This window comes from Tenrec ecaudatus, chromosome 3, assembly GCF_050624435.1.
Source record: "Tenrec ecaudatus isolate mTenEca1 chromosome 3, mTenEca1.hap1, whole genome shotgun sequence".
Taxonomy (NCBI): domain Eukaryota; kingdom Metazoa; phylum Chordata; class Mammalia; order Afrosoricida; family Tenrecidae; genus Tenrec; species Tenrec ecaudatus.
This window is the reverse complement of record NC_134532.1, coordinates 113,063,437-113,089,311: the sequence shown is the minus strand read 5'-3', so window position 1 is coordinate 113,089,311 and position 25,875 is coordinate 113,063,437. Positions and strand designations below refer to the sequence as shown.

Here is a 25,875-nt window from a genome sequence, read left to right as displayed (position 1 = left end):
CCCTTTCGAAATCACTGGTCTCTTCCATGATAAGGAAATGTGTTTCACCTTTGTTTGTTCAGAAAGGTGTCTTCAAGTCTCCTTTGTGTTGAGATTTCAACCTGCCACCATCACCCTGCCCTCCTCCTCCCCAGCTCCCAGGCGTTTCCTAGCCTTGATCACTGTCCCAGGCACGTCCTAGTAGGAACACCTCGCTATAGGAATGACTATGTTGCCACCATCACCTTGATGACAGACACCGAGTCCCAAGACGGTTTGGCACATTGGGAGTACGGGTATGCCTGGTATATTCAATCTTCGTAATGAAATCCCAAGGACCATTTCGATCCCAGCACTAAAGATGACACGGACTCTGCACTCACGGAGTGCTCTGCGTCCCAAGAGCACGGCGCTTCATGATTAATTAGTTCCGTCATCCTCGCAGTCATCCCAGGCGGCGGCTCGCTGAGCGCTGCCTCTGGAAAAAAAAAAAAAAAGAAAGAAAAGAGGTAACTAATTGGCTATCCTTCTGTTCTACATTCTGTGTTCTAGAACTGGCTAGATGGGCTAAAGACCACCCGTCTGCCCTTTGGCGAACCTGTGCGTGCCCAGTCACAGGCTGCTTCCCATGTGAACACCGGGCGCGGAGCCAATGCGAAGTAGTCACGTTGGTGGACACTGGAAGGATAGTGTGGCAAGCTTCTGAGTGGATTAGGCTGGTGTTGGTAATTTAGCGATGGCTGAACTTGCCGTTTGGTCCCTCCCTGCTGTTGAACGTTTGTTTTGAAAATGCCGCCTTGCCGAGGCCCTTCGTGGTCATCTTTGTGCCTAGTCCCTGCCAGTAGAGGGAATGAAAACCTGCCCGTCCTGAGCGGGCCGTTGTTTCTCTCATCCTGCTGCTGATGGGGCCGTAGCTGGGGCTTTTCCAGGGGAAGAGACAGGTGAGGTGTCTACAGTTCTTTCAGCCCTTGGAGGCGGCCCTCTCTTGGCCTTCTTCCTTCTCCCAAGCATCCTCCATTTCTCCTGTTCTCTCGTCTTCAGAAATGGACAGTTCCCTTGTGAGCATGTAGCTTGTCGGGTGGGGGGGGGGTGGCTGAGATCCGTTTCAATCACACCTCTGTTCTAACTCTGTTTAGAAACCTCTGCTGATGGCTGATCTTGGACTGATCTGCTGGTCTTTGAAGCCTCCTGGCATGCCTTTCAAATGTCTCCACTCATTTTGTTCCTTGACTCCTGAGTCTCCGGTTTTTCTGCATGCTCTTTGAATAAATGTCAGGTCAGGTCTTTTTTTTTTTTCTTTTTAAGACGTTTAATTCTCTTCACGTATTTCTCAGCACTAGGGCCTTTAAGCGAAGATGAAATAACTTGTGGTTGGCCTGTTTGCTCCCCGCAACTGTAAACAAATATTCACTGTGCTATTTTAACGGTTTCCTTGTTCTTTCTTGCTAAAGGCTTTGCCTGTATGCATTGTCCCACCCTCTAATTATTGTGTTTTTGAAGTTGCCCTGAAAGGAGGAGTGGTGGGGGTGGGGGGTGTCGGGGAGAGGGGTGGCCTTTAACATGGCAAGGATTGTGCTTACACTGTGCAGAGGACTCAGGGTGGGGACTAATTACCAGGTTTGAAAACCTCTTCAGGTGGCCGAATTCCTTAGCAGGCCTAAAATACTACTTTCCTAAATTGAGAACAGCCAGGGCCCTGTTGCCAGCAAGTATAAAAGGGTGGACAGGTTGCGCGCTGTGTCAGAAAGACTGCTTGACTCTTGGGGCCTCTGGAGCGTCCGTGGCTGGCACCCCTTCCTCGGCAGACTTGTGGTGAGTGCCCCGAACTGGCCATCAGGATGCCCACCTCAGGTGTTTGCTAGATCAAAAGGTTGTTGTCTGTAGGTAGCTGATTTCCCCTGACAATGGTAGTAAACTATCACGTAAATAGTGTGTACTTCGTCACAGGACTCTTGAAGGCTTTCCGGTTCTCTCCCAGGGTCTGTGTGCATCTCTGAATAACAAAAGTCTAAGCTTGGCGCAGGATGGTTTTAAGTATCTCCAGTGTCTAGTTCTGGGTTCTGAACAGGGTTGTTGCTACGAAATAGAGAACTGAGTGTTTTTGACTAACGCAGGGTTGCAGTTATTAGATATGTGTGAGCCACGCACCATAGCTTTGGGTACCTGTTTATTTCAAAGGTGCAGCATTAGGGAGGAATGATTGTGGACTCTGGGTAGGTTCTAGTCCATTATGACTTCACGGCTAGCAACAAGGAGCACCGTCGAGGACATGTTTGAGACGCGTGGCTGGGGTTTTTAAAGGGAATTTAAGGGTTTTAAAGGGAATTTTAAGGGTTTTAAAGGAAATTGGTTGGTGAGAAGGTTCCTACTTATTTTTAACATCAGCCCCAAGAGAGACACGAAGTCCAAGATAAAACACCTCGCTGTTTTATAAATAAACTTGATCTCAGCAGCTCTTTGACTTTGTTCTGGCGATCTGTTTGTAAAGTGAATAGATTTGGCATTTCTTTCCTTATTTTGACAATGCGATTGTTTCGGATGGCTGATGATCCGCCAAGCCCCTTTTCTGAACCGAGTCTTATTCTGTTTTTGCAGGTGGGCTAGGAACAGGTTTGGGGGGAGAGACTCGCTTCCTTTCCTGAATGAGGCAAGTGTCCAGCAGAGCGCTGCAGGAGAGGAGCAGGATTCAGATGGCTGCCCGTCTCCACTTTGTATTAGGAAACACGTTCAGTGGCCAAAGTGCATGGTGACCTCGGAAAGAGAAGCTATTCAAATTTGAAGTTTGCTCAGCAAGGAAGAACCCGACCCACCTCCCTTTAGAACCCCAAGGCCGGAGCACCATGGATATTATAGAGACAGCAAAGCTGGGGGAGCATTTGGAGACTCAAACCAACGACCATACAGACGCTTACACGAGACCAGCCGAGCCCGCTGAGGAAGAGAACAAAAATGGTAACGGTAAACCTAAGAGCTTATCCAACGGACTTCGCAAGGGTACCAAGAAGTACCCGGACTATGTCCAGATTGCTATGCCCACCGAATCGAGGAACAAGTTCCCCCTAGAGTGGTGGAAGACTGGCATTGCCTTCGTGTATGCGCTTTTCAACCTGGTCCTGACCACCGTCATGATCACAGTCGTCCATGAGCGGGTGCCTCCCAAGGAGCTGAGCCCTCCACTCCCAGACAAGTTCTTTGATTACATTGATCGGGTGAAATGGGCATTTTCTGTATCAGAAATCAATGGGATCATCTTAGTTGGACTGTGGATCACCCAGTGGCTGTTTCTGAGATACAAGTAAGTGACTCTGATATGTTTGGGGGCTTTGCTATGAGCTTCACTGAGGGGTGGGGCTTCAAAAAGTCCATGGAAACAGTTCTTTTTATTTCCGTTTTAGTCATTTTGTTGGGGGGAGGGTTCTTATAAATCTATAAAAATGCATCATTCAGTGGCATTAGGCACACTTGTACATAGGGCGCCATCAACATTCCCAGAACAATTCCTTTCTACTTTGAGCCCTTGGTGTCAGCTCCTCTTGTGCCTCCCCTCCCTCATGGAAACATATTTCAGTAGCCTTGCATTTTATTTTCCACAAGCTTTTGGGACACCCCAGCCACCCCCCTAAGATCTTTGTCCTAAGATCACCTCACCCCCCCCCCCTAAGATCTTTGTCCAACTTCAATGATCTCTGTCCATTTTACCTGATCAAGTCAGTCTTGCTGCTGGAGCATTTGGTACAAGGAAGGAGGCAGCAGGCAAGCCAGCCACGTTGCATACATTCCGTCAGTCACACCATAAATCAGTGGTTCTCAACCGTCCTCATGTCACGACCCTTTAGCACAGTTCTTCCTGTTTTCGTTGCTACTTCATAGCTGTAATTTTGCTACTGTTATGAATTGGGCGACCCCCAAAAGGCTTGCGACCCCCAGGTTGAGCACTGCTGCCATACATGCTTTTTCGTACGAATGACAAGCGCTAGAGTGAGTGATCGGGAGTTTATGGATTAAAGGTGCCACTTCCGACAAGAACTTGACGCTCAGGTTGCCACGGTGTCACCGTAGGGGACTCAGAGAGGAGAGGCTTTCACTTTGTCGTGCTTGATTGATTGCAGGCTCTTGATGGAAGGGGCAGGGCAGGTGGAGGAAGCGCCGGCTCCACGACTCATGCATTAGCCGGCTGCGTTGGTCCGGAGTCAGCAGCATGCTTGAAAGTGTGCTGCTGTTCAGGAGCTCTCAAATGTCTCATCTCTGCGCCTCTCCCTGTTGGCAGGGACTTACTGAAGAAACTGCAGTTAGAGCCGGTCTACCTGGCGTGGGTTGCCGATGGCTCTTGTCCACGTGCCTCCTGCTTCTTGCAGAGCACCAAAAGGAACTCTGCCCCTTTGGACCAGCAGGAGGCAGGAAGTAGTGGATCAGGTGGTTTTGCTTTGAAGACATTGAAAGCTTGGAATTGGTGTTTTTCTCCTTCCCAGTGTGAGTTCTGGCTACTGGTCCAAATAAATAGACCCCCCTCCATTTCCCTTTCCATCTCATGCATCCCGTGTTTGTTCTGCACTGAGATTCTAGGAATTCAGTCAAGCATAATAAAAGCTGGGGCTTTTAAAGCTGAGAGTCCATGTTGAGCTGAAGCTACTCCCTGCTACCGAGTCCATTCTGCGCATAGCTAGTCTATAGAGATAGCGCTTCCAAGGCTTTTACATCTTTACGGCAGCAACCGGTGGGTTTGAACCACCGACCTTGCAGTTCGCAGTGCCACACTTAGCGGACAGCTTAGCCATGGCTCCATGATCTTAACTTTAAGATTAAAAAAAGAATAATTTTAGACAGAGAATATGACCGTGGCCATCTCATTTTTTCTTTTAATCTGAAGACTAGAGAAGAATGCATATCATAGAGACATCAAACGTCAGTGCTGTTCAGACAATCCCAAGTCGGATGGACTCTCGGTAGGACCGCCAGGATCATTGGAGAAGGGAGACTATTTGCTGCAGTTTCCCAATTGGCTGCTTTGGGGAGAGTAGAAGACTTCAATCTTGTCTTTTTACAATGTATTCCAAACGCTGAAGCCAGTCCTGGCCATTTTCCTTCTGGCTCAGACTCTTGTTCGTTGCTCTGCATTGTCTTCCACTTAGGAGGTTTTATGCTGAAAACATGAGCTCTGTTGGGTGCACCTCAGTGTTTTTCTTGTTAGTGTGTGGAACTGACACAGAAGACAAGGAAGCTTGTTTGGGGCCAGAAGTATTTGCTGCCTCCTTTAATATAGAGCAGAGGCTCCCAGACTAATTTGACCTACTGCTTCCTTTCGAGGGCGTGAAAAATTATCCCATGCCCTGTCCCCTGGTAATTTAAAGCTTTTGTACCATAGCCCATAATCCAGGATAAAGTATAAAACTCACTGCCATCGAGTCAATTCTGATTCCATGGCAACCTTGATAGCATGGTGGTTGGCTTATAAGGTTAGTAGTTCAAAGCCACCAGCCACTCCAATGGGAGAAAGATGAGGCTTTCACCGCCTGTGAAACGTTAGAGTCTGAGAAACCCACAGGGGCAATTCTGCCCTGTCCTTCAAGGTTGCCAGGAGGATCATAAAGCATAAATAGCTGCCTTTGCAACCTCCCCTCCCCATAGCACCCACTTGAGGGGTGGGGGCGGGGGAGGGCATGATTTAGGGCAAGATTTTTGTCACGTGATGAAAAGAGAAATTATCCAGGCAATCTGCCCCTAAGTACAAACTTCACCCAGTTTACTTGAATCTGCCTCTCCTTTTAATTTTTAATGTGTCAAAACTCATGATTCCAGAGATGGCCCTCATATTTTAATTATGGTTCCATCACCAGTTAGCGTTCAAAAGTTGTGGGGGTGAGGGGGGGCTCAGAATCACACGAGTTTGCCCTTTTATTTTTGCTTTGGAATTGGATCTTACATTTTAGTAATTAGTGGGATAATTATTATCTGTTTTGAACAGCCAGCTAAGTAGGAAATCCTACTTGCTCTCTGTTTTTTGTTTTGTTTTATTCTAAAGCAGTTTTCAAAGCTGGGGAAATAAAATCATCAACAATAGTCCCTTTTCCAAATAAAGCCTAAGGGTTCATGTTTCGCCTCGTAAGGGACTTTTCAGTTCTATGTACAGCTGTGCTTAAGAGGCTGGAGTGACTATACTTGGCTCATAATTCCTGCTTTTGACTTCAGCGTGTCTAACCATGTGAAGCAGCATCCTCAAGAGCACGTTCTGGGGTCCGGGGTTGAGTCAGAGATTCAAGGGGTGAAAAGAGAAAGATACTTCATTGAGCCACGAGGAGAGTGAGCACCACTGTCAATTATCCATTACTTTTCAGCCCCAGAGGAGGCAGAGCTTAAATAGAGAGCCTTGGAAGGAGATGCCTGGAAATGAACGAGGACTTTCTTCCACCAGCCAAGGTGGCGGTGTCCGGGATTTCGATCCTAAGAACCCTGTGGAGTCTAGGTTGACGGGGAAGAACCTCCGGGGGGTGCATTGACCCAGTGGCGACAGCAATGACCTCAAACATGGCAAAGATTCTGAGAAGGGCACCGGACTAGGCAGCATCTCATTCTGCTGTGCGTAAAAACTCTTAAGAGTCAGAACCAACTCAGTGACCCCTGACAGCAGGAGAATGGCAACTATTTACCCCAGGGGCTTTCTACTCCCATACAGAGTAGAGCCTCCGAAGCCCACAGGGCCACTTCTACTCCGTCCTCGAGGGCCACCGGGAGACCGAAATGACTCGATGGTAGGGAGTTTGGTTTGGGTTCTGGGTGCCGCTCAGCTCTTAAATCTCCAGAGCCCAGTGCATAGAGATGTCCTCTGTGTCCTCTGAGCCCACAAGAGGGAGGAGCTGTCTCTGTCGGCTGGCAGTGAGGACACTCAGAACCCAGGTGCCCCTGAGGCAGTGCCCTAATGTCCAGAGTCAGGCAAGTGGACAGAACCTGGTGCGATTGGTTGTGGTTGTTTTTTTTCGGTCAAAGTTGGATGCCATCAGTGAAAGTTCATCAGTTTATCGGTTTACCCTCCTGAACTACACAAGAGCACTTTGGGCCTCTTTAAAATGTAATTTTTTTTCTGGAAAATCTCTTTTGTCCAAGAAAAAGAAAAATAGCATCCTTGCTCAAATGGTTGAAATACCATTGGATGCTCCCCAAACAGACCCCGCGTATGTAGCAGGTTTAATGAGCTCGGCATATGTTCCTATGTGTCCAATTATGTAGTATCACCTGGTTCATTAGTTAATTCCTCTATGCCCACAACTCACTTACCTCTGTGCTATGTTCCCAAGAGGAGAAGGTTTCAATAATGCGGCGAGTGACTGCAGGCGCGGAAAGGCTCATCGAATACTCTGGCAAAGAGGGACTTTATTTTCTTTTTAAAGGTGAAGTGATTTTTTTTCCCCCTGGAGACCTTAGTCTACTTTCAGGTAAAAGACGGCCTTTCTACTCCCCTAAAGTCTTGGAAACTCACCGCAGTCAGTTCTACCCTGTCCTACAGGGTCGCTATGGGTTGGCATGCACTCGATGCCAGGAGTGTGCCTTTTAGTTTGTTTTAGCTACTCTTGCTCCCCTCTGAGACCCAGGCCTTTTAGGCCCCAAACCACCTATAAATTACTGAAGTATGTTTATCTTCAGTGCTGACAACTGCGGGGTCATCTCTCCCTGGAATTGGCAGGCTGGGCAGCTGGCAAAGAAGCCCGTAAGCTCTGGGAACCTGTGTTGTCGTGTGTCGATGCATCCTGTGTTACAAGCGTCTTTATTCTGTTAGACAGCGTTGTACTTTGCACCAGAAGTAAAGACTTCCATTTCTATTCTTCCTCTAGGTCCATCGTGGGGCGCAGATTCTTTTTTATCATGGGAACTCTGTACCTGTATCGCTGTATCACCATGTACGTTACCACCCTCCCTGTGCCTGGACTGCACTTCCAGTGTGCTCCAAAGGTAGGTGCCTCTGGATGTCTCTGCAAAGAAAGTCGGGAACATTCTAGAACTCCTGCTCTTGGTCCTACATCCTTCTAGACCCGTTCATACCTGTTTACTAAAATCTAGCCGGTTTTTTTTATTAGTCATCTGGGGGCAGGGGAGAGAGACACCGCGTCCATCACATATCTCTAGCATTGCCCCAAATGCTGTCTTCTTCTAACCGAAGTGGGCCATTGGCTATTTTCCATTTTCCTTTCTGTGTCTTTTCATTCATTTATCCTCTCTTGAATCCATTCTATAAGTACTCAGCTCCCGTGAGTACCAGGCATTTGGGAGTAAAGGCAGTGACCAAACGAAGCCTTCTGGAGTTTATAGTCTATTGGGAAATGACAGGTGGTTTTTGAAAAGCACCAATAAATTCATAATAGGACCGGTGGCGTTAAAGCGAGTGAAGCAATCCTGCACTGAAGACAAGAGGGCTAAGTAAGGGTGCAAGAGGATCCGAGCGTGGCTTGTATTTGACAGTAGAGATCAGAGAAGGCTTCTTTCATAAAGTCTTTGGGCAGAAACCCAATTGAGGGAGTGAGTAGGGATATGGGATGAAAGCTCCAGGTATGGGCATGGTGCCTCCAAAGATGGCAGGGAGCCCTCTGTGCTGTGCGGCCTTGTGAAGGGTCCAGGTGTGCCATCCCAGATCCATGGAGGCTCGGAGCTCATCGTAAGACCTTGCGCATGGATGGTGGAAGTGGTGAATGGGTCTGTTCTGATACCCTCTGAGATCCAATCAGTAGGATGTGCGTGCTCAGTGAGGTTGGAGAGAAGTCAGGATAAGTGCGCCACTGGAAAGATAGAGTAGTCTTTTGCTCTGAGATGTGGTATCAGGATGTCTGCTGAAATGGTCTTGGGTAGTTGTGCATGCTATTTTGGTCTCTCGTTTCTTTCTTTCCTTTTTTTTTTAAATGTTAATCAGTTTTTCCAGTAAAGATTCAATTCTCCAGAAAGCTGTGTGGCCTGGTTTATAAAATGGAAACTTCCCAAATCATGTGCTTTCTGGACCAGGTAATGAGGTCGAACATCCATTTAACTGAACACTAAGCAGATGTCTGAAGCGGGAGGGGAAATAGCCGCGCTAAAGAAGCCCACAGTCTCTCTCACCAAATATAGGTATGGTTTGGGGGAAGCTGTAATTTCCCAAAGCAATCAAAGCATCAAGTATATAATTAAAACAGTTTACGCATTGAATTTAAGCATTGGCCATTTTGTTTTGTTCATGAAACTAAGGCATGGGAGGAGTTGAGACACATAAATACACACTTCTAATGTGTTGAAGAAAGAAACAGCCACAGAAAGGAAGGCATCCGAAGAGCGGATGAGGTTTGCAGGAGGAGGATTTGCTATGATTACAGAAAGAAAGCCAATTAGAGATTGTCTTCCACAGAAGGGTTGCAATCTCTGGGAGCCACATCAGTGGAGATGCCGCTGGTGACTAGCCCACATGTATTCATTATGGAATCTCCTGATGGCATCCGTGTTCATGTCAGAGCCTTTTCTTGAAGCCGAAGCCGGCCACGGGAGCCTGTATTGTGGCTCAGGAAAACACTAACCACTTTGTTTGACCAGAGGTGGCGCTATGATACAGAACAGGGTTGCATCCTAAACTGGACTCGGGAGCCGGCTTTGCTTGCTCTTTCGATTTTTGTGGCTACAAAGCAGTGAATCCACCTGCCTTCCTTTGTTGCTGACTTTGGTGAATCTGGGCACTACCGGAACTCCTCACTGAGACCATTCGCAGTGGGAGGAGTATGTTAGACCTAGTCATTGATACCTGATGAAACTAGTACCCCACCAGATATGATTACCACAGGGTCCTTTTTGTTGGTGGGCCCCTTGTTGAAATCCTTGTCTGTAGCAGCTTTCTTATTGTGTTTTCTTTTATCTTCCCCGGGGTTGATTTTTAAATCTTTTGCTTATAATCCGGTTCAGGCGTGCAGGGATTCCACGTGGGGCTGCTCTCCACATGCTCTGCAGGTTGAAAACCCCCAGCCGCTCCGCAGGACAAAGAGGAGGCTTTGTGCTCTGACTGAAAGTTAGAGTCGTAGAAATCCACAGGGGCAGTTCGACCCTGTCCTGCAGATCAATATGAGTCAGAATTGATTCCATGGCAGTAAATCATGGGTCCTTTTAAATCTGAGAACACAATGGCCAGGACAGAGTGGAGGTGTTTTTGTATTTGATCTTGCTGTTGACAGTGGTTCATGCCAACCTCATGACTGGAAATTCTTGAGGGCAGTGTCTGAGCTAATAAATCCCTTGGCTGTACTTTGTAAAACATCTTAACTCTGAGATGCACCAGACGCAAGTGCTGCATGCTACCGCTCGATCAACTGCCCTCTTGCCTTGTTAGGGGATTGATCCTTTGTGCCTTTAGATGCTGCCCTTTCAAGGCAGGAACCCCGAGTGCTTGGCAGGTTTTGGTTTAAAGACTACCCATGTGGGGTCAAGGAGCCCTGGAGGGGTGGTGGGTTAGATGGTGAGAGAGTGAAGCCCAGCAAGAGAGGAGGAGGGGTGTGCTCTCCCATGCAGGCTTACGGTCTTGAGAATCCTCTCTCGGATTTCTGTGAGTTGGAAGGGACTCAATGGCAGTGGATTGGTGTCTGTGGTTTTCATTCTTGGTAAGATATGTAGGCTGTTTGGGGGCAGTGTGATATATTCTTGTCCCTCAGGTCCCAATTGAATGGTCACGAATAGTCTTTCTCAGGAGCCCGGATGGTACAGTGGTTAAAAGCACGCAGCTGGTAACTAAAAGGTGGTCTGTACTCAGCCAAAGGCACCTCAGGACAACCACCGGGTCATTGTTCCTATAAATGCACGTATTACAGCTCAGAAAACCCTGTAGGCAAATGTGGAGTCACAATCTGCTTAAAAACACCAGCATTCTTGTCTTTCTGTGTTGTCATTCATCTTTGATTTTCCTGAGGTCTGGTCCCTGGTACTAACTGATCTTAGTGTCCCTCCCTCTGGCTCACCGACACTGCAGAATTCTAGTTTCCCGTGCCCACCACTTGGATAAATTCAGTCTGCTACTCATCCCCAGACGCATGCATTCGAACAGAAGAAAATCCTTGCCCATTGTCTCAAACCCCAGGCCTTCGCCCATCATTGTTTCCCATGAGATCCCGACTCTCCTCTTATCACAGTAGATTCTAGGAACCTCCACCCTCCTGTACAGGGATGTTCTTCCCTGAGTCTGCCACAGCACACAGGTTATTTTGGGGGGGACAGTTTTCCTACCAAAGTACTCATTTACACTGTATATATTTATCAGGAATTTATAAAGTTGGGGATATCCTTTAAGTTTCCCCCGTAAACTGTAGAATGTCAGTCATGTAGAATTAAATATTAACTGTCCCAAACCCTGACTCCCCTCTGCAAACAAGGAGAAAAGGGAGGCCAGGCCTGTCCTGTCCTGTAGCTCAGGGCTGTGGTGAAATCATTGCTCCTTAATACTTTTAAAAGCTTTGTTCAAGGACACAGCACCACCAAAACATATTCATAGTAACACACTGAATAATTTACAGCATGTCAATAAAACTCACCAACACGATGAATAAGACTAAATCTGAGGAACCTTCCCCCTTGGGTTCTTTTTGAGTCTTTTGATGACAAAAAAATAAATAAAGGGACAACCAGGTGTCCTTTCTCGGGGTCACACAAACCAGGTGTAGCCATTTTTGATATTGGTTTGTAAATGTCCTTCCTGCCCTTCATGTGTCTTTCAGCTCAATGGAAACTCTCAGGCCAAAGTCGAGCGGATTCTCCAGTTGATCTCTGGTGGAGGGCTGTCCATAACTGGGTCACATATCTTGTGCGGAGACTTCCTCTTCAGCGGCCACACTGTTGTGCTGACACTAACCTATTTGTTCATCAAAGAATGTAAGTAATAGCTCCTTCCCGCTTGATGGATTGATTGCTATGGTGGGAGGGGAACCCGGGCCCAGAAACTAATGGGCTTCCTCATCTCATTGGTATTGATAGCTATGAAGGATCTATTTATACGGAAATGATTTGAGCACTGAAGACTTAAAACCTTGCCCTCCTCTGACAGAGACTGGTGGTACCCCCAAGACTATGACCTTTAACCCTCCTGCAGACCTGGACCTGAGCACACCCCCAAGAAAGCCTTTTCCAGCCAAGCAGGAGACGAGCCTCAAAAGCAGACAGTTTTATACTCCTGAGGCGCATGCTCCTTAGACTAATCAACTGTGTTTGCCCCAAAAAGGCAGCCTTTGCCCATGCAAACAACGTTCCCAATGCAGGAAAGAAGGAGCCATGGAGATGGGGATCCCGGGAAGAAGCGGGAAGAGCCCTGTTCCATGGAGGGGATTGCAAATAATGTCAGGAAACAAAATGTGCACGAATCGCTGAATGGAAAAGCCAGTCTGCTCTGTGAACTTTTACCCACAGCACAATTTCAAAAAACAAATTAAATCAAAACAAAACAGCGAAACCCCGATTACCCTGACTTTTACCTAGCATTTCACATCACGCCACAATGAAAAGCTGTTTAATATTGGAACAAAAAGAACCCAATTGTTATTTACTGAAAAAATAACCCGGGGTCCTAGCGCCAAGGGCAGGATTTTTGAGCGATCTGTCGGACACTTCCATTCTGTCATCCCGGATAATTCCGCTAATGAGACACTGCTCTTTGTCTGCTTTATGCCAACTGTGAATTTTGCAGTGCTGCCTGTGCTGTAGTAGACCGGCTGGTGGGCCTTTCTGCCAACACCAATGGGTTTCTTCTTAAGAGATTGTCTTTCTCCCTGTAAACAAAACGGCGAGAATGTGAAACATCCCGTTTTATACGACCAGTTCCCATTCTATGAAATTCTTTTGCTATTCTGAGTTTTGTATGGACAGATAATGCCCCATCTGGTACAGGGTTCTACAGAACCACCATGTGTTTTAACTGATTCAACAGCTTTGGGCTGGTTTGGGTTACATGGTTCTAGCTGCCTAGAAGATCCTGTTTTCATTCAAGTGCCATAGAGTCAATTCTCTAGGGGACAGGGTGAAACCGCCCATGCGGCTTTCCAAGACAGTCACTCTTTATGGGAGTAGAAAGCCTCATCTTTCTCCCTGGGAGTAGCCAGTAATTTAAGGTTGTACCTTGACAGTTAGCAGCCCCACGTGTAACTACGACGCCATTAAGACCATTATCTCCAAATCTTTTGAAGTAGTACACTACTTCCTTCATTCCCCACTCCAAGGCACTAGAATGAGTTCCAATAACCCCAAGCCTGTGTTTAAGATGATTGTCTCAATGCTCTTTACTTAACAAATTGCAAAGGAAGACAGAAAATGTTCCCTCTCATGTCACTCAACCTCCTCCCTCTTCCTTCAACTCTTCCGCAGCGTAAGCAGGTTTAACCTGACCCGATGGCACTGTGGGCATAAGGTTTGTCTCCCAGTGGCCCAGAAGTGAATCTTTGCCCATAGATTGCTTAGAGTTGTTGGTTTAGTTCTCTGTTCTCAAGATAGTAAGACAAAGATTTGAGATTCCCTGCATAGATGAAAGAGAGTCCAGGTGCCAGTGTGTTTACATGTGGGGCAGTTTGAACCCATCAGTGGCCCGTGAGATACAGACAGAGTTTTCTGCTTGCTCCCATCGAGGTGCAAAGTCTTAGAAACCAAAAGGGACAGTGCTCCTGTTCCTGGTAGAGGCGTTATGAGCCAGGATCGGCCCGATGGTGGCGGGTTTTTGTTTGTTGTAGATGAAGCAGCAAGCTACTAATTCAAACGTCAGTGGTTCAAACCCACTAGCCATTCCAGGGCCAAAGATTTGCAGTCTTCTCCTACTTCGAGAAGTAGTAGTACTTTTTCTAAGTCATTGTCTCCTCCTCCTCTTCTTCTTCCTCTTCCTCCTTTTCCTCCCTTCTTTCTACTTCTTCAATCATTAAAGTCTAGGAAATACGACAGGGCAGTTCTACTCTGTCCTATGTATAGGCTCACAATGAGTCAGAATTGACTTGACAGCAGTGAGTTTTGATTGGGTCTGGTTTTTACTCAGAAAGCACCAATCTGTATGTTAAGTTCCATTGCGGTGGAAAGTGCCTTTGAGTTGTAGGAACAGCTCATGGGAGTGGCTGAAACTGACGGGGAGGAGGAGTGGGCTACACGTGAGAGGAAAGCTATGGCGGATTGAAAACCATGTGGAAATGAAGCAAACAAGAAACCCTATGTAACTGAAGATCACTTTTATAAATTAACCAAAAATTAACCAAAGACCACATAACATTAACAATAATCATACTAAACAACATTAAGGTAGGTATTAAATTACCTTATATTGTTGTTGGTGACTGTTATTGTCACGTCAATTCTAACTCCTGGAGACCCCAAGTAATTTTTAAAATCATTTTATTAGGGTCTCATACAACTCTTATCACAGTCCTTACATATATCAATTATGTCAAGCACATTTGTACATTCATTGTCCTTATCATTCTTAAAACATTTGCTCTCCACTTAAGCCCCTGGAGACCCCAAGTAGTAAGTAGAAGTGTGCGTTTGAGGTCTTCAGGGCTGTGACCTTGTGGAAGCATTCAGATTGCCAGGCCTGTTTTCTGAGGTGCCTCCAGGAAGGTTTGAACCACCAACCTTTTAGTTAATAGTCAAGTGCTTAACTGTTTGTACCACCCAGGGACTCTTGACTCACACTGTGTGGACCAATGAGTCAATGCATTTAATCTTTGCAACATCCTCTAAAGACGGCACTGTTTTATAGCCTCATTTTTTCAGATGAGGAAACAAGCTGAGGGAAAGCAACTTAGCAAGTGACTTAGTCAAGGATTTGGTATTTACATTCAAGCAAGCTGACTTCAGAGATCCCATCCTTAATTTCTCTCTGGCTGTCTTTCAAAATTTTTCCCCAAACTGTCTGGTCTAAAAGACTCACCAAGAAAGCGCCCCTCTCGCAGACGCAGAGTGTAGTGCTAATTTCCCTTCTTTCTTTTACCTGACAGCAATAGTCAGATGACATGCGGTCATTTCACCCCTTACGAAAAGCTACGTCGTGCGTAGCAGCAACATTTGGTAGACCTCCATGCAGCATCGAAGGAATTCCATTCTGTTCTTTCCAATGTTTGGTGAGAAATAAATTGCAAATCCGCAATGGTTAGCAGAAACTCAACTTTAGAGTCAGTTCTGTCCACAAACAGGGCTTGCCTTGTCGATGTCTGTTTTCTCTGCAATCAGGGAGCAGAGTCACGTTCTAAACCATTCCATGTGCGGTGGGTCTGAGTCCGCAGACGCTTCAGTGGTGTCTTGGAAGAGCTGATGTCTAGAGTTAGGTGTATGTATCATTCATGTAGATGTACCTTTGAATCGGTTTGGACTCTTCCTTTACTTGCTTCATCGTCATGTAGATTTATTTAGTTGTGAGAACAGATGACAACTTGAGACGAAGGGCACTTTGGAGGTCAATAGGAGAGAGTTTTATTCAGCTGTCTAAATACTATAACAGGGCCAAGATTCCTTACAAAGTTAGTTTGAAGAAATCAGTCTAGCTAACTGTTAATATAAAAGGTTTCACTAATTAAGACACACACATCCCTTTCTTTTGTTAAACTTACTACCACACAAAATCCCTTGTCTCTGTTATTCAGGACAAGGGTCCCACACTGATGGAGACACTCATTAATGTTTGTTGTCACCGTCTTTTGTAGCCACCAGCAATGCTGCTAGGAGACGAGAAAAACCAATCTCACTGCCATTGAGAACAATGCCGACTCCAAGCGACCCTATAGAACAGGGCAGAACTGCCTCTGTGTGTTTCTGGGTCGATCTGCTGGCGTAGAAAGCCCCAGCTTTCTCCTGAGGAGCGGCGGCTGGTTTTGAATCGCTGACCTTGTAGTTAGACCCCAACACATAACTGCTACTCCACCAGGCTTCCTTTTGTTGAGGCGCCCCCTGAGCTGTGCGCAAAGGGAAGCAGGGTTGGTAGGAGGCCTTCCAGAGCATAGGATCGGAAGTCTTCATATTGACTCTGTAGAGAAATGCTGCCACTCGGCTCTTGCCAACTGTGGTGACCAAACACAAGTACGGTCTCGTTGTTTCTGGGTTGCTTGTTTTTGTAGAGAAGTCAGATTTTTCTATTGCACTTGTTCCTCAAAGAGCAAAAGTAAATCAGGAGGGAAAAAACCAAAAACTTTACATTTGAATCCCTTATTGATCCCGTGTTTGGTATTCTCTCTAGAGTGCTAATCAGCCATTAGGAAATACATTTCAGTTTATCATTATCACTTACCCCACCCCACTGGCCAGACAATTAAACGCTTTTGCTCTGTAGCGCCTAATCCAGTTTGTGCAGCTCTCCTGGATCAGGCCAGCACCCCCACCCCCAGGGGTGGTACCACCCACTTTGGGAAATCTCAGTGCTCCTGCTGCTGCTGCTCTCTGCCATCCAGTCGGTGGCGACACAGGGCGACCCTGTAGGACAGTAGAACTGCCCCTGTGGGTTTGCAAGGCAACTGTTAACAAGAGCGGGAAGCTCCAACCTTGCAGATCTTAGCCCAACTTTAAGCCATTGTGCCACCAAGGTTCCCTGTGACGTTTTGAGATAGATACGCTAGGTAAACAAGAGTGATTCCATTGTGGTTAACCGGGAGCCTTCCAGTTCTCTTACCGCTAATCAGTATAACAAAGTTCTCCGTGTCCTCACTGAGGCGAAAATCGCTAGGTGGATAGACAGAAATCCTAACTCTTCCAGAGCTGTCAGGCAAGCCATGAGGCTTCCTGTGGCTGATTTTCCTGAAGATCAGCCTGCCTGTGTGCCCCGGTGCTTCAGCGTGAACCCAGACTTCCAAACTATGGGTTAGTTCATCAACAGTGTGCACATCTAGGGCAGTGGTCCTCAACCTGTGGGTCACGACCCCTTTGGGTGTCGTATGGCCCTTTCACAGAGGTCTCCCGATTCATAACAGTAGCAAAATTGCAGTGATGAAGTACAAATGGAAATAATGTTATGGTTGAGGAACTGTATTAAAGGGTCGCAGCATTAGGAAGGTTGAGAACTGCTGCTCTGGAGACTGCCAGCTCAACGTTCAGAGCCATGAATCCGTTCCTGTGGGCTGCCCACGGCACTCCCACAGAATGTGGTAGGACGGCCCCATGGGGTTGCCAAGGCTGTAATCTGTTGGTAGGGTGTAACTGGGTAAAGCTTAAAGAAACCCTCTTCGGCATTGAATTACTGAATTCTATGACATGTGGATGAAGTGCTTATTAAAAAAACAAAAGAAGCCATCTTCTTTACGCTTTAAAAAGCTGCCACCTATGATTTGTAAAAAAAGCAAAATTAAAAAAAAGAAAAATACCTATTAGAGATATATCTGTGGGAATGTAAAAAAACAACGGAATCTTTTTATATATTTACAAATGTCTATGTGGCACAGATTATGCTAGGAAAAAATAGAAGATTTTAATAAATTATGATGGAAAGAATTTTTAAAGCTGCCACCTTTAGGCTTTTTTTGCTGGAGTAATGTGTCTTTAATAAGGCATACATGTGTTGATGTAATGAGCTCTTGTTTGTCCACACCTTTAGGCTTTTCATAGGAAGGAGGTGCTTTTTAGTCAGCATGTAAAGTAACAGCAAAATTGCCAAGAATCATAATTTGGCTAGCCACAGATGCCATCCTTTCCTCACATCACTGAGAAGTACACATGCATTTATATAAGGGGTGAAATAATACCTGCTCTCATTTTCCCCCTCCTCCTTTGCATAGACAACTCCCTTTCTTTTAGATCCGTGTTGTTTTTCATACCAGAGGTGGTCCCTCGGTGAACCGCTTGAGTCAGTTCCAGCCAACCTAATAAACAGCGGTCTGTTCTCGTCCTTGAAAGACCCGAGCATCTGGTGCTATGGCCACCCACTGACGACCGTAGCCCTGCTCCCAGCTGTTCCCCCTTCTTGGAAGAATGAGTCCGGAGGGGTATATTTGCCGACCAGTTTTCCTGTCCAGTGATGGCCTGACTCCAGAGTCATCATCTTCGGTGCATTAAGACAGCCTGGAATCACAGAGTTCATCTCCAAGAGAGAGGCTTGTTAACCCTGCGATCCTTCCCTTGTGTAGATTCGCCTCGGCACTTCTGGTGGTACCACTTAATCTGTTGGCTGCTGAGTGCTGCCGGGATCCTGTGCATTCTCGTAGCACACGAACACTACACCGTGGACGTGATCATCGCTTACTACATCACAACTCGGCTCTTCTGGTGGTACCATTCGATGGCCAATGAGAAGGTGAGACGCCCGGGGGCTGGGGCAGGCGGTGATTCTTGTCTGAATGGGCAGTCAACCTCGTCTCGGACAATGGGGACTTGGAGCCGCTCCCAAGTGTGTGGCTTGGGACAATCACTTCATGAGTGTCGGTGCCATGGGGATGACCATGCTGTCGAATTCTGATAAAATTGCACGACAATTAAGAAGGGTATTTGCTAGATTAAGATGCCGGACCTTTCTCCATAGAAACAAGCTAGGGAAGCTAGCCTCTTTCCGCAAGAAACTTGGTTCATTTGGAAGAGGAGCGTGAACGCTGTTCACAGAAATAAAGCCACAGACGCAGTTGCTTTTGTGGCCTCCTCTGGTGTTACCGTGTGCTCTGGCTTCTAAGCGCCTCTTAACGTTCCGAGTTTGATTCTGCTGCCTTTTTGTGCCCAGGCGCCCGTTTCTTTCTTGCCCCATTCTTCTTCAACACCGCCATTGTGCCCACTGTGACTCCGGTGACCCTATATGACAGCGTAGACCTGCCCGTATGGGTCCCGAGGCTGGGACTCTTGTTTGTTTCAGTCGTTTTATTGGGAGCTCTTACAGACAGCATGGCATTCCACAGTTCACTCTCATCAAGTAGTGTTAGACAGTTGCTACCAGTTTCAAAACCTCTTCTTTCTTCTTGAACTCCTTGCTGTCAGCTCCCTTTTGGCCCCTCCCTCCGCCCCCACAGCTCCTATGGAGACTGTGACTCTTTTCCTTCACACTGAAACACGGAACACTGAACAACCACTGTGCCACCGAGGGCTTCTCAAAGAGCTGGTTCAAGTGCACCGGCTTCCGGCAAGCTTCCCCTAATGCCTGCTCCCCCTGGCTTTTACCCCAGGGGAGGATTATGCCTTCCCTCATCTGTGGTTCCTTGGCTTGATGTGTGTCCTTGGAATACGAGGGTTAGTGTGTGCACCATGACTTACTTATCTCTGGATAGCCTTGCCGTATTATCTGTAAAACGGTTGTAGAATTTGCCAGTAATTGAGATATGCCGTTCCCCCCGGATCTTGACCCAGTTCTCATTTCTGCCGTCCATCTACTCCTCACTTATTGGCTAGCTCATTAATGGACATTTCACATTTATGAGAATAGAAAACTACTGTCGAACTGCTTTGCATTCTGCACACTCACAATGTACGTCTAACATTAACAAGGGTGGAGGTCCCAGGCAAGAGTAGCACTGATTGTAATGGATCAAGTTATATGTCAGCTTTGCTGGCCATGATTCAGTGGTTTTGCAACTGTGTAATGGTCAGATTTGGCAGTTCTGTCATGATATCATTAGGCAGTTATGTAATATGATTTAGCAGTTTTAAACAATCCATTCTACTGGTGTAATTTGAAAGTTAGGTGACCTTAAAATGTCCACCTTAAGCTCAAATGAAGGGTCAGTCAGGAATTATAAGGTTATAAGTGTATTCCATGTCAGATCATCTCTTGTACACGGAGTGTGGCAGGTTAACATGAACTTTCCAACACAGTCTGGGTTAGCCTCTAAAAACTCATCAAGTCGATTCAACTCTGTGTTTGGCGGGGTAGACTAGAGAAGCAAATCCAGGAAGACACATGTGTATTAAGGAAGAATTTTATACAGAAGAGGAATTATATATTCAGAAAACACCCCAGCTCAGTCCAGATCAAGTCCATAAGTCTGATATTAGCCCATATATCCAATACCAGTCTATAAATTCCTCCTCATGCAACACATGTGACGATGCTGAATGCAGGAAGATCACAGGTCAGTGGGTGGGAAGTCTTGCGGATCCAGTGGCGGTGGAAGCATCCTAGCACTGGCAGGGGTGTCCACATGGCTTCTTCAGCTCCAGGGCTCTGGCTCCATCAGTGTAGCTCCATGTGGCTTGTCAACAGGAATGTCTCTCAGGGAGAGAGTGTGTCCTGCCTCTAGGGAGGAAGGCAGGAGTTCCCAGAATCCTCAAGAGAAGGCCATGTCCACACAGAAGCCTCATTGGTTAAGACCTGATTGACAGGTTTGATAGACTGCGCCCCCAACTCAAGTTGACAGATTCCGCAACTGCCACAGATCCATAGCAACCTCGTAAGAACGGCATGATCTGGTGTCGGCTACCTTTCCTGGTACATGCCTTGCAGATAACTAAGAAAAATAAATGAGAATAAGAATCTTAGGAATTATCTGTGTCTAATTTTATTTTTTCCTCCCTTATTCAGAACTTGAAGGTCTCCTCCCAGACTAACTTCTTGTCTCGAGCATGGTGGTTCCCCATATTTTATTTTTTTGAGAAAAATGTTCAAGGCTCGATTCCGTGCTGCTTCTCGTGGCCCCTGTCCTGGCCCCCTGGCTGCTTTAAATCTTCCTGCAAGAAGTATTCCCGGGTTCAGAAGATTGGTGAAGACAACGAGAAGTCCACCTGAGGAGCGAAGACAAAGAGCTCTTATACCAAAGGAATTAACGCTGTAACCAAAGGTATAGTTTTGTGGGTTTTGTTTTTGTTTTTTTAATTTTGGGAGAACTGACTGGTAAATGAAGAAATGGACCAAATTGCCTATCGACGATCAGAAAAAGAAAAAAAAAGGACAAAGTATTCTCCCTTGACTTGTTTTTATTCATCCTGAGAAAGACACTTCTCTCCTGCAGCTCTTCCTTCACGGGTGACAAGCCCCCAAACTGGGATTTGCTAGTGAGCTTGTTAAAGAGGTGCCAAAGAACACGCGCCTCCTTCCCTCCAGCACTCCACTAACGCTCCTCTGCTTCAGAAGGGTGGACTGTTTGTTTGTGTTTTCCTCCCCAAGGTCGGAAGAATTATGTTAATGTTTTAAATAAAATATCTGGATCTATACAGCTACTACGTAAATAGAATAACCTGATGTGGAGAGTGGGTTTCAGCATTAGGCTTGTGAGTGAGGAGGCTGTTGGTGAACTTCAGGGGAACCTCACTCCCACCCTGTTGTGGGACAGGAGAAGCTCAAGGCTGAGAAGGTGCCCTGCTGCTACTACTACGTATCACTTTCATGTCTTCTTCTTCTTCTTCTTTTTCAAACCTATAATATTATTTTTGAAGGTGATCTAAGTAACCCTAAGACACAGTTGGCATACCCCTCAGATTTTACAAATGTGTAAATATTTCACTTTAAAATCTCTTATCGTGGATACAGAGCAAAGGAACGTAGGGCTGTTTCTGCTAATGAGTGACCCTTGTGTACACAGCTATATGCCTAGTAAATTTGTATCTGGTACCCCAATACGGTCAAGTTCATGACCACAATCTGAAAAAAACACTCCTGTAAGAGCTGATATCCATGCCCCTAGGAAACAGGCTGTTTTCCTCCTAGGTCTGTATCTTCCGTCCCACCGTACTTTATGAAAACCCTGACGGTGACCAAATGTTCAGTGGCTCCGCATGTCATACACAGCTCCCAAGGACATAGAGCACGGTTGAGCCATTTTACTGTCACCCTGTGAGGATTTAGCATGGTGCTTCACCCTAGTCAACCTACCGTTGGAACTCATGTCTCAGACATGAGTTAAGCTGTACAATAAAGGGATAATTGTCTCCCAATGTCTTTGAGGTGATGCAAAAACAGCAGATAATTTTCTAAATGCCTAGATCATATCATTCAATGCCATTGAATCTTCTGGATAAAATCTTGGCTAATTCTTTAACTGTTAATTTAGGGATATTTGCAACATGTCTTCGTAACCATGAAGTGGTTACTTAGGTTACAAAATCGACCACACTGGGGTTTCAAGTATGCGGAAGGCGCACTTTTCCCTCTGCATCGAATGAAAAGCAACAATAAATGTATCATTAACAACCTGGCCATCTTTGACGAAGTACATAAAGCAAGAGCCCATTGCCTTTCAAGTACGTTCCAACGCCTCGCGGCCCTTCGTTGAGGGCAGAGCAGCCCTGCCCCCTCGGGTTTCCATGCCTGTGAAACTCCACGGAGGCAGATGCCACGTCTTTTTCCCACAGCATGGTGGATTGGGTTGACCTGTGGCAACCTTTTGCCTTTCGGCTTGGGAGTGATCTAACCACTGTGCCACCAAGGCTGCGTGCAGTTGGATCTTCCGGTTGTTTGAGAAAAGCACAATAGAAACCTGTTCAGAAGAGCCCTCCTTCTTTGGTGCTAACAATCTGTGTACTGTATGTATGTTTTCAGTATTTGCTCTTCCAGCAATTACTGAACCAGAGGAGCGAATGACTGAAGGCAAGGGGAGTTGAATTCGCAGCCACAGGAAAGACTCCGGTCTGAATAAGTAAACCAAGAATTGATACCCTAAACATTCTGGGCGGGCTTTAAAAACACATGGATTTTTCATAGGCACATAATAATGTGTCTATGTACTACTTAATGGTTATAGTCTAACCATGATTCTGCATCCTTTCCATTGATTGAATATTACTCAATCTTGACCCTTTGTGATCAAACAAGATCCCCTTGAGAGTGCTTTGATTTAGACCTCTACTGTTCTATAGGACAGTAGTTCTCAGTGGTTCTCACAGGGGTCGCCCAATTCATAACAGTAGCGAAAACACAGTTATGAAGTAGCAATGAAAATAATTTTATGGTTGAGGGGTCACCACCACATGAGGAACTGTATTAAAGGGTCGAGGCATTAGGAAGATTGAGAACCACTGGCTTAGAAGGAAGAATGGCTGGTGTTGCCCTCCGTGTTGAGGTATTTTTTTGTTTTGTTGTTTGTTCATTTGTTTTTTAGATATTTTGATGAAGCTTCTGATTCAAATAAAACAATTTGGCTTCATTCAACTGTTTGCTTTTTTAGTTTCTTTTCGTTTGGTTTCAATAGCCAAGTCCCCCCTCTTTTTCAATTCAATGGGGGAAAAGGTCAAGCTTAAAAAAAAAACTCAATGTGTTTTAATTACTGAAAATTCTTAACTCTTAGCCAAGCAATTGTTTTCATGCCGTCACCTGTTAACGACGATTACAAAACACCTGGGCACTCCTGCTCCCACAGCCTCTCCAGGTCATAACTCTTGCCACCTGTGCAGAGTGAGCATGTAGTTCAAAAGCAGGGGAAACAAAAATCAGGTGGGGGAAATGAGACTGCTGAACTCAATGACGATTTGACCCACACCTGCCCCTTAGGCATTATGAAACACAGGCACTTAGGATCCTGCCCTCGAAGCAGTGAATTTTTTAAACTCCTTTTATGTCCTTTGCCAATTAAGCGATAAGAAAAGTCGGACCCATCATCTTTGTTCTTATAACCCAGTGCCCCTGTGGGAAGGCCTTCTTGTGATTTAGTTCCATCAGTGAAATATATACAGACCATTCTTACAAAGTTTGCCACAGTGAAACTTTAAAAAATTCTTTAAAACACATATAAATGAGTCCCAGTCTTTCTTTTCTTTTTTTTTTTTTTTAGCTCTTCCATTAGCTACCTGAGATAATTAAATGTGGATTTGTTCTTTAATTGACCGGCTTTTGGGGAAACAAGCGTTGCTGCTTGGGGGGAGGCCGGTGAAACTTGAGTCTTCAGGTTACGGAGGGCTCTTTCCTGTGTGCTAGTGCCCCCTTGTGGACTTACATTCAACTACTTTTAGTAGGATTCTTGTTTTTGTTCTTTTAGTCCATTGGTTGGCCTGCAAACTGCATTTTTAAAGTACATTTTCAAGCTTTTGAAAGGTTTCTTTTTTGTAATTATGTTTTCCAATAATATGAAACTATCAAGGTATTGGCGTTATGTGGAAGGCTTTTGCCAAATGAGAAATGTGCTCAGATGTACAGGGAGTTGCTGTTCTAATCTTTCATCCATTTGCTAATTTATAGAACATTCTGACCTCTCACTATAACAATCATTAATGTCTCCCTTTATAACTATCTACACAGTGTTTACTTTGAAACATCAAGGTGACTGTCTTTCTGACTTTTTTTGGTAACCTGCTAGTTCTAACTCATGTAGTTTCTTGAAAATTGACCCCGTGCTCCTCGTAACAGTTTTGTACATTGTTTTATCTATTATTTTTGTTTTGCACTTAATGTTCAAATTGAAACCAGGCATAACATGTCCACTTTGTGTAGTTTAAGTGTGAGAAGGAATTTCTTAATGCGTTTACATGACTAAATCAGGTATATTATAAGTAATATGCCACCCACTGAAGGCTTTTCTATATGTATAGATAATATTTCTGTTTTATTTTATTGTTTCCTTGAAAGCTGTTGTGTTGTAATAATTTAACTGCTTCGGCTAAGTTGTTAAGAAATACTTCACCTATGAAGAAGTGCTCTTGACTTTAATACCCACTGAAAATTATGTCAGAGGTACCCAAAGACAAGTCTTTATATATCTCTACATTTTATAAGTAAAGTTCTGATTTATTTTATTACTCCTTCATTGAATATGCTGTGTTCCAAATGAATCAGGAATGAGAATGGGTCATTGTTGTGTTTTTATTTAAAACTGTCCTTTAAAAAAGAAAACTGTCAACATAAGCTAATCTAGTTGCCAAGTTGAAATTCATTATTTCATTTACCTCCTATGCAATGATTAATGCTGCAAAATGTATGGTTATGTTACAGTATATTCACAAAAGAAAGATGATTACAGGTATGAAAAGTTGCCAGTTGCATTCTTTTGGAAATTTACTGTACTGTTTCAGTGTGCTAAGTGCCTTGTTGTAAAGTAAAATTTTAAGTCTAGAATTCATTATTTTCCTGACTTAAATATTTTTCATTATATATATACACACTATATTCTATTGTAATAATTTTATTCAATGCTTAGATTTTAATCAAGGAAATGTAAGTTTCAAAATTCTTTCCACCTCCTCACATCTACCTTAATCACTGGTCTATCATGGGACTTAAATTCAGATTCTTTTTCTTTTACCAAAGAAAAGATGATCTTTGTTGATAAATACGTATTCCATGCCGTGCTTTTGTGTTTGTAAACACATTTCAGAAGGCACTTAGAATTGCGACTCTAGTATAGCCTTCTAACATGCCAACATTTTACTTTTGCATTTAAGTGCCTAATTGTTCAAACTAATTTATGTTTGTTTTGTAAAAAAAAAACACCCCAACTCATGTTACTTCATTTCTTTGGCTTTGCTTTAAAATAATGCAAGGGCTTCGACTTTGTATCTGCCTAATAAACCAGTGACCATCAACAATCTTTTCAAAATTAGTCGCACTGTTTCTTTACCTTTTAATTAATAATGTACTTTTTATTAAGATGTCTTCAATTTATAAAGTTTTAGGAAGCATTAAAACTGCCCAAGGTTTCCTTGTAGAAGGTTCCAGAATCTGGTCTTGAATTGCTGAGGTGCAGAGGGTTCTAAATCGAGATCTGCAGCGTCCACAGGACAGATGCATGCAGTATCTTTAGTGAGCATCTCAGGGGCACACTATTCAGTGTCTGTGAGTGCGAAGTACCCATTAACGGGCAAGGGGAGGTGGTCTTAGACCAGGCTCAGAAAGAGAGAAGGGAGCCCGAGGCATGGTGGGGCTCGGGAATGGAGGTCAGGGTTCCCAGCCCCTCTGCTCTGCTGCACTCCTTTGGAAAGGGGTCCCATTGTGGGCTGGTCATGTCAGCTGGCTGGGCTGTGCCCAGTGGAGGAGCAGGTTGTCCTGAAGCAGGCAGTGATGCCTTGCTGAGTGCCCACTTCTAACCCTACCACCCTGAGGTCAGAGACCCTAGATACGTCATGCGT

The 25,875-nt window shown here is 45.2% G+C and overlaps 1 protein-coding gene across 6 annotated transcripts in view; it reads left to right on the top strand.

The window, feature by feature from the left end:
- Positions 1 to 25,335, top strand: part of SGMS2 (sphingomyelin synthase 2) — a 106,683-nt gene extending 81,348 nt beyond the window's left edge. For all 6 annotated transcript variants that reach the window (XM_075543947.1, XM_075543948.1, XM_075543952.1 and 3 more), the window contains exons 2-6: positions 2,575 to 3,274; positions 7,803 to 7,920; positions 11,682 to 11,835; positions 18,036 to 18,202; positions 20,408 to 25,335. In XM_075543947.1, the coding sequence (XP_075400062.1) occupies positions 2,820 to 3,274; positions 7,803 to 7,920; positions 11,682 to 11,835; positions 18,036 to 18,202; positions 20,408 to 20,611 (1,098 nt within the window). In that variant the 5' untranslated portion in view covers positions 2,575 to 2,819 and the 3' untranslated portion in view covers positions 20,612 to 25,335. The remainder of the gene's footprint in view (positions 1 to 2,574; positions 3,275 to 7,802; positions 7,921 to 11,681; positions 11,836 to 18,035; positions 18,203 to 20,407) is intronic.
- Positions 25,336 to 25,875: the final 540 nt, after the last annotated feature.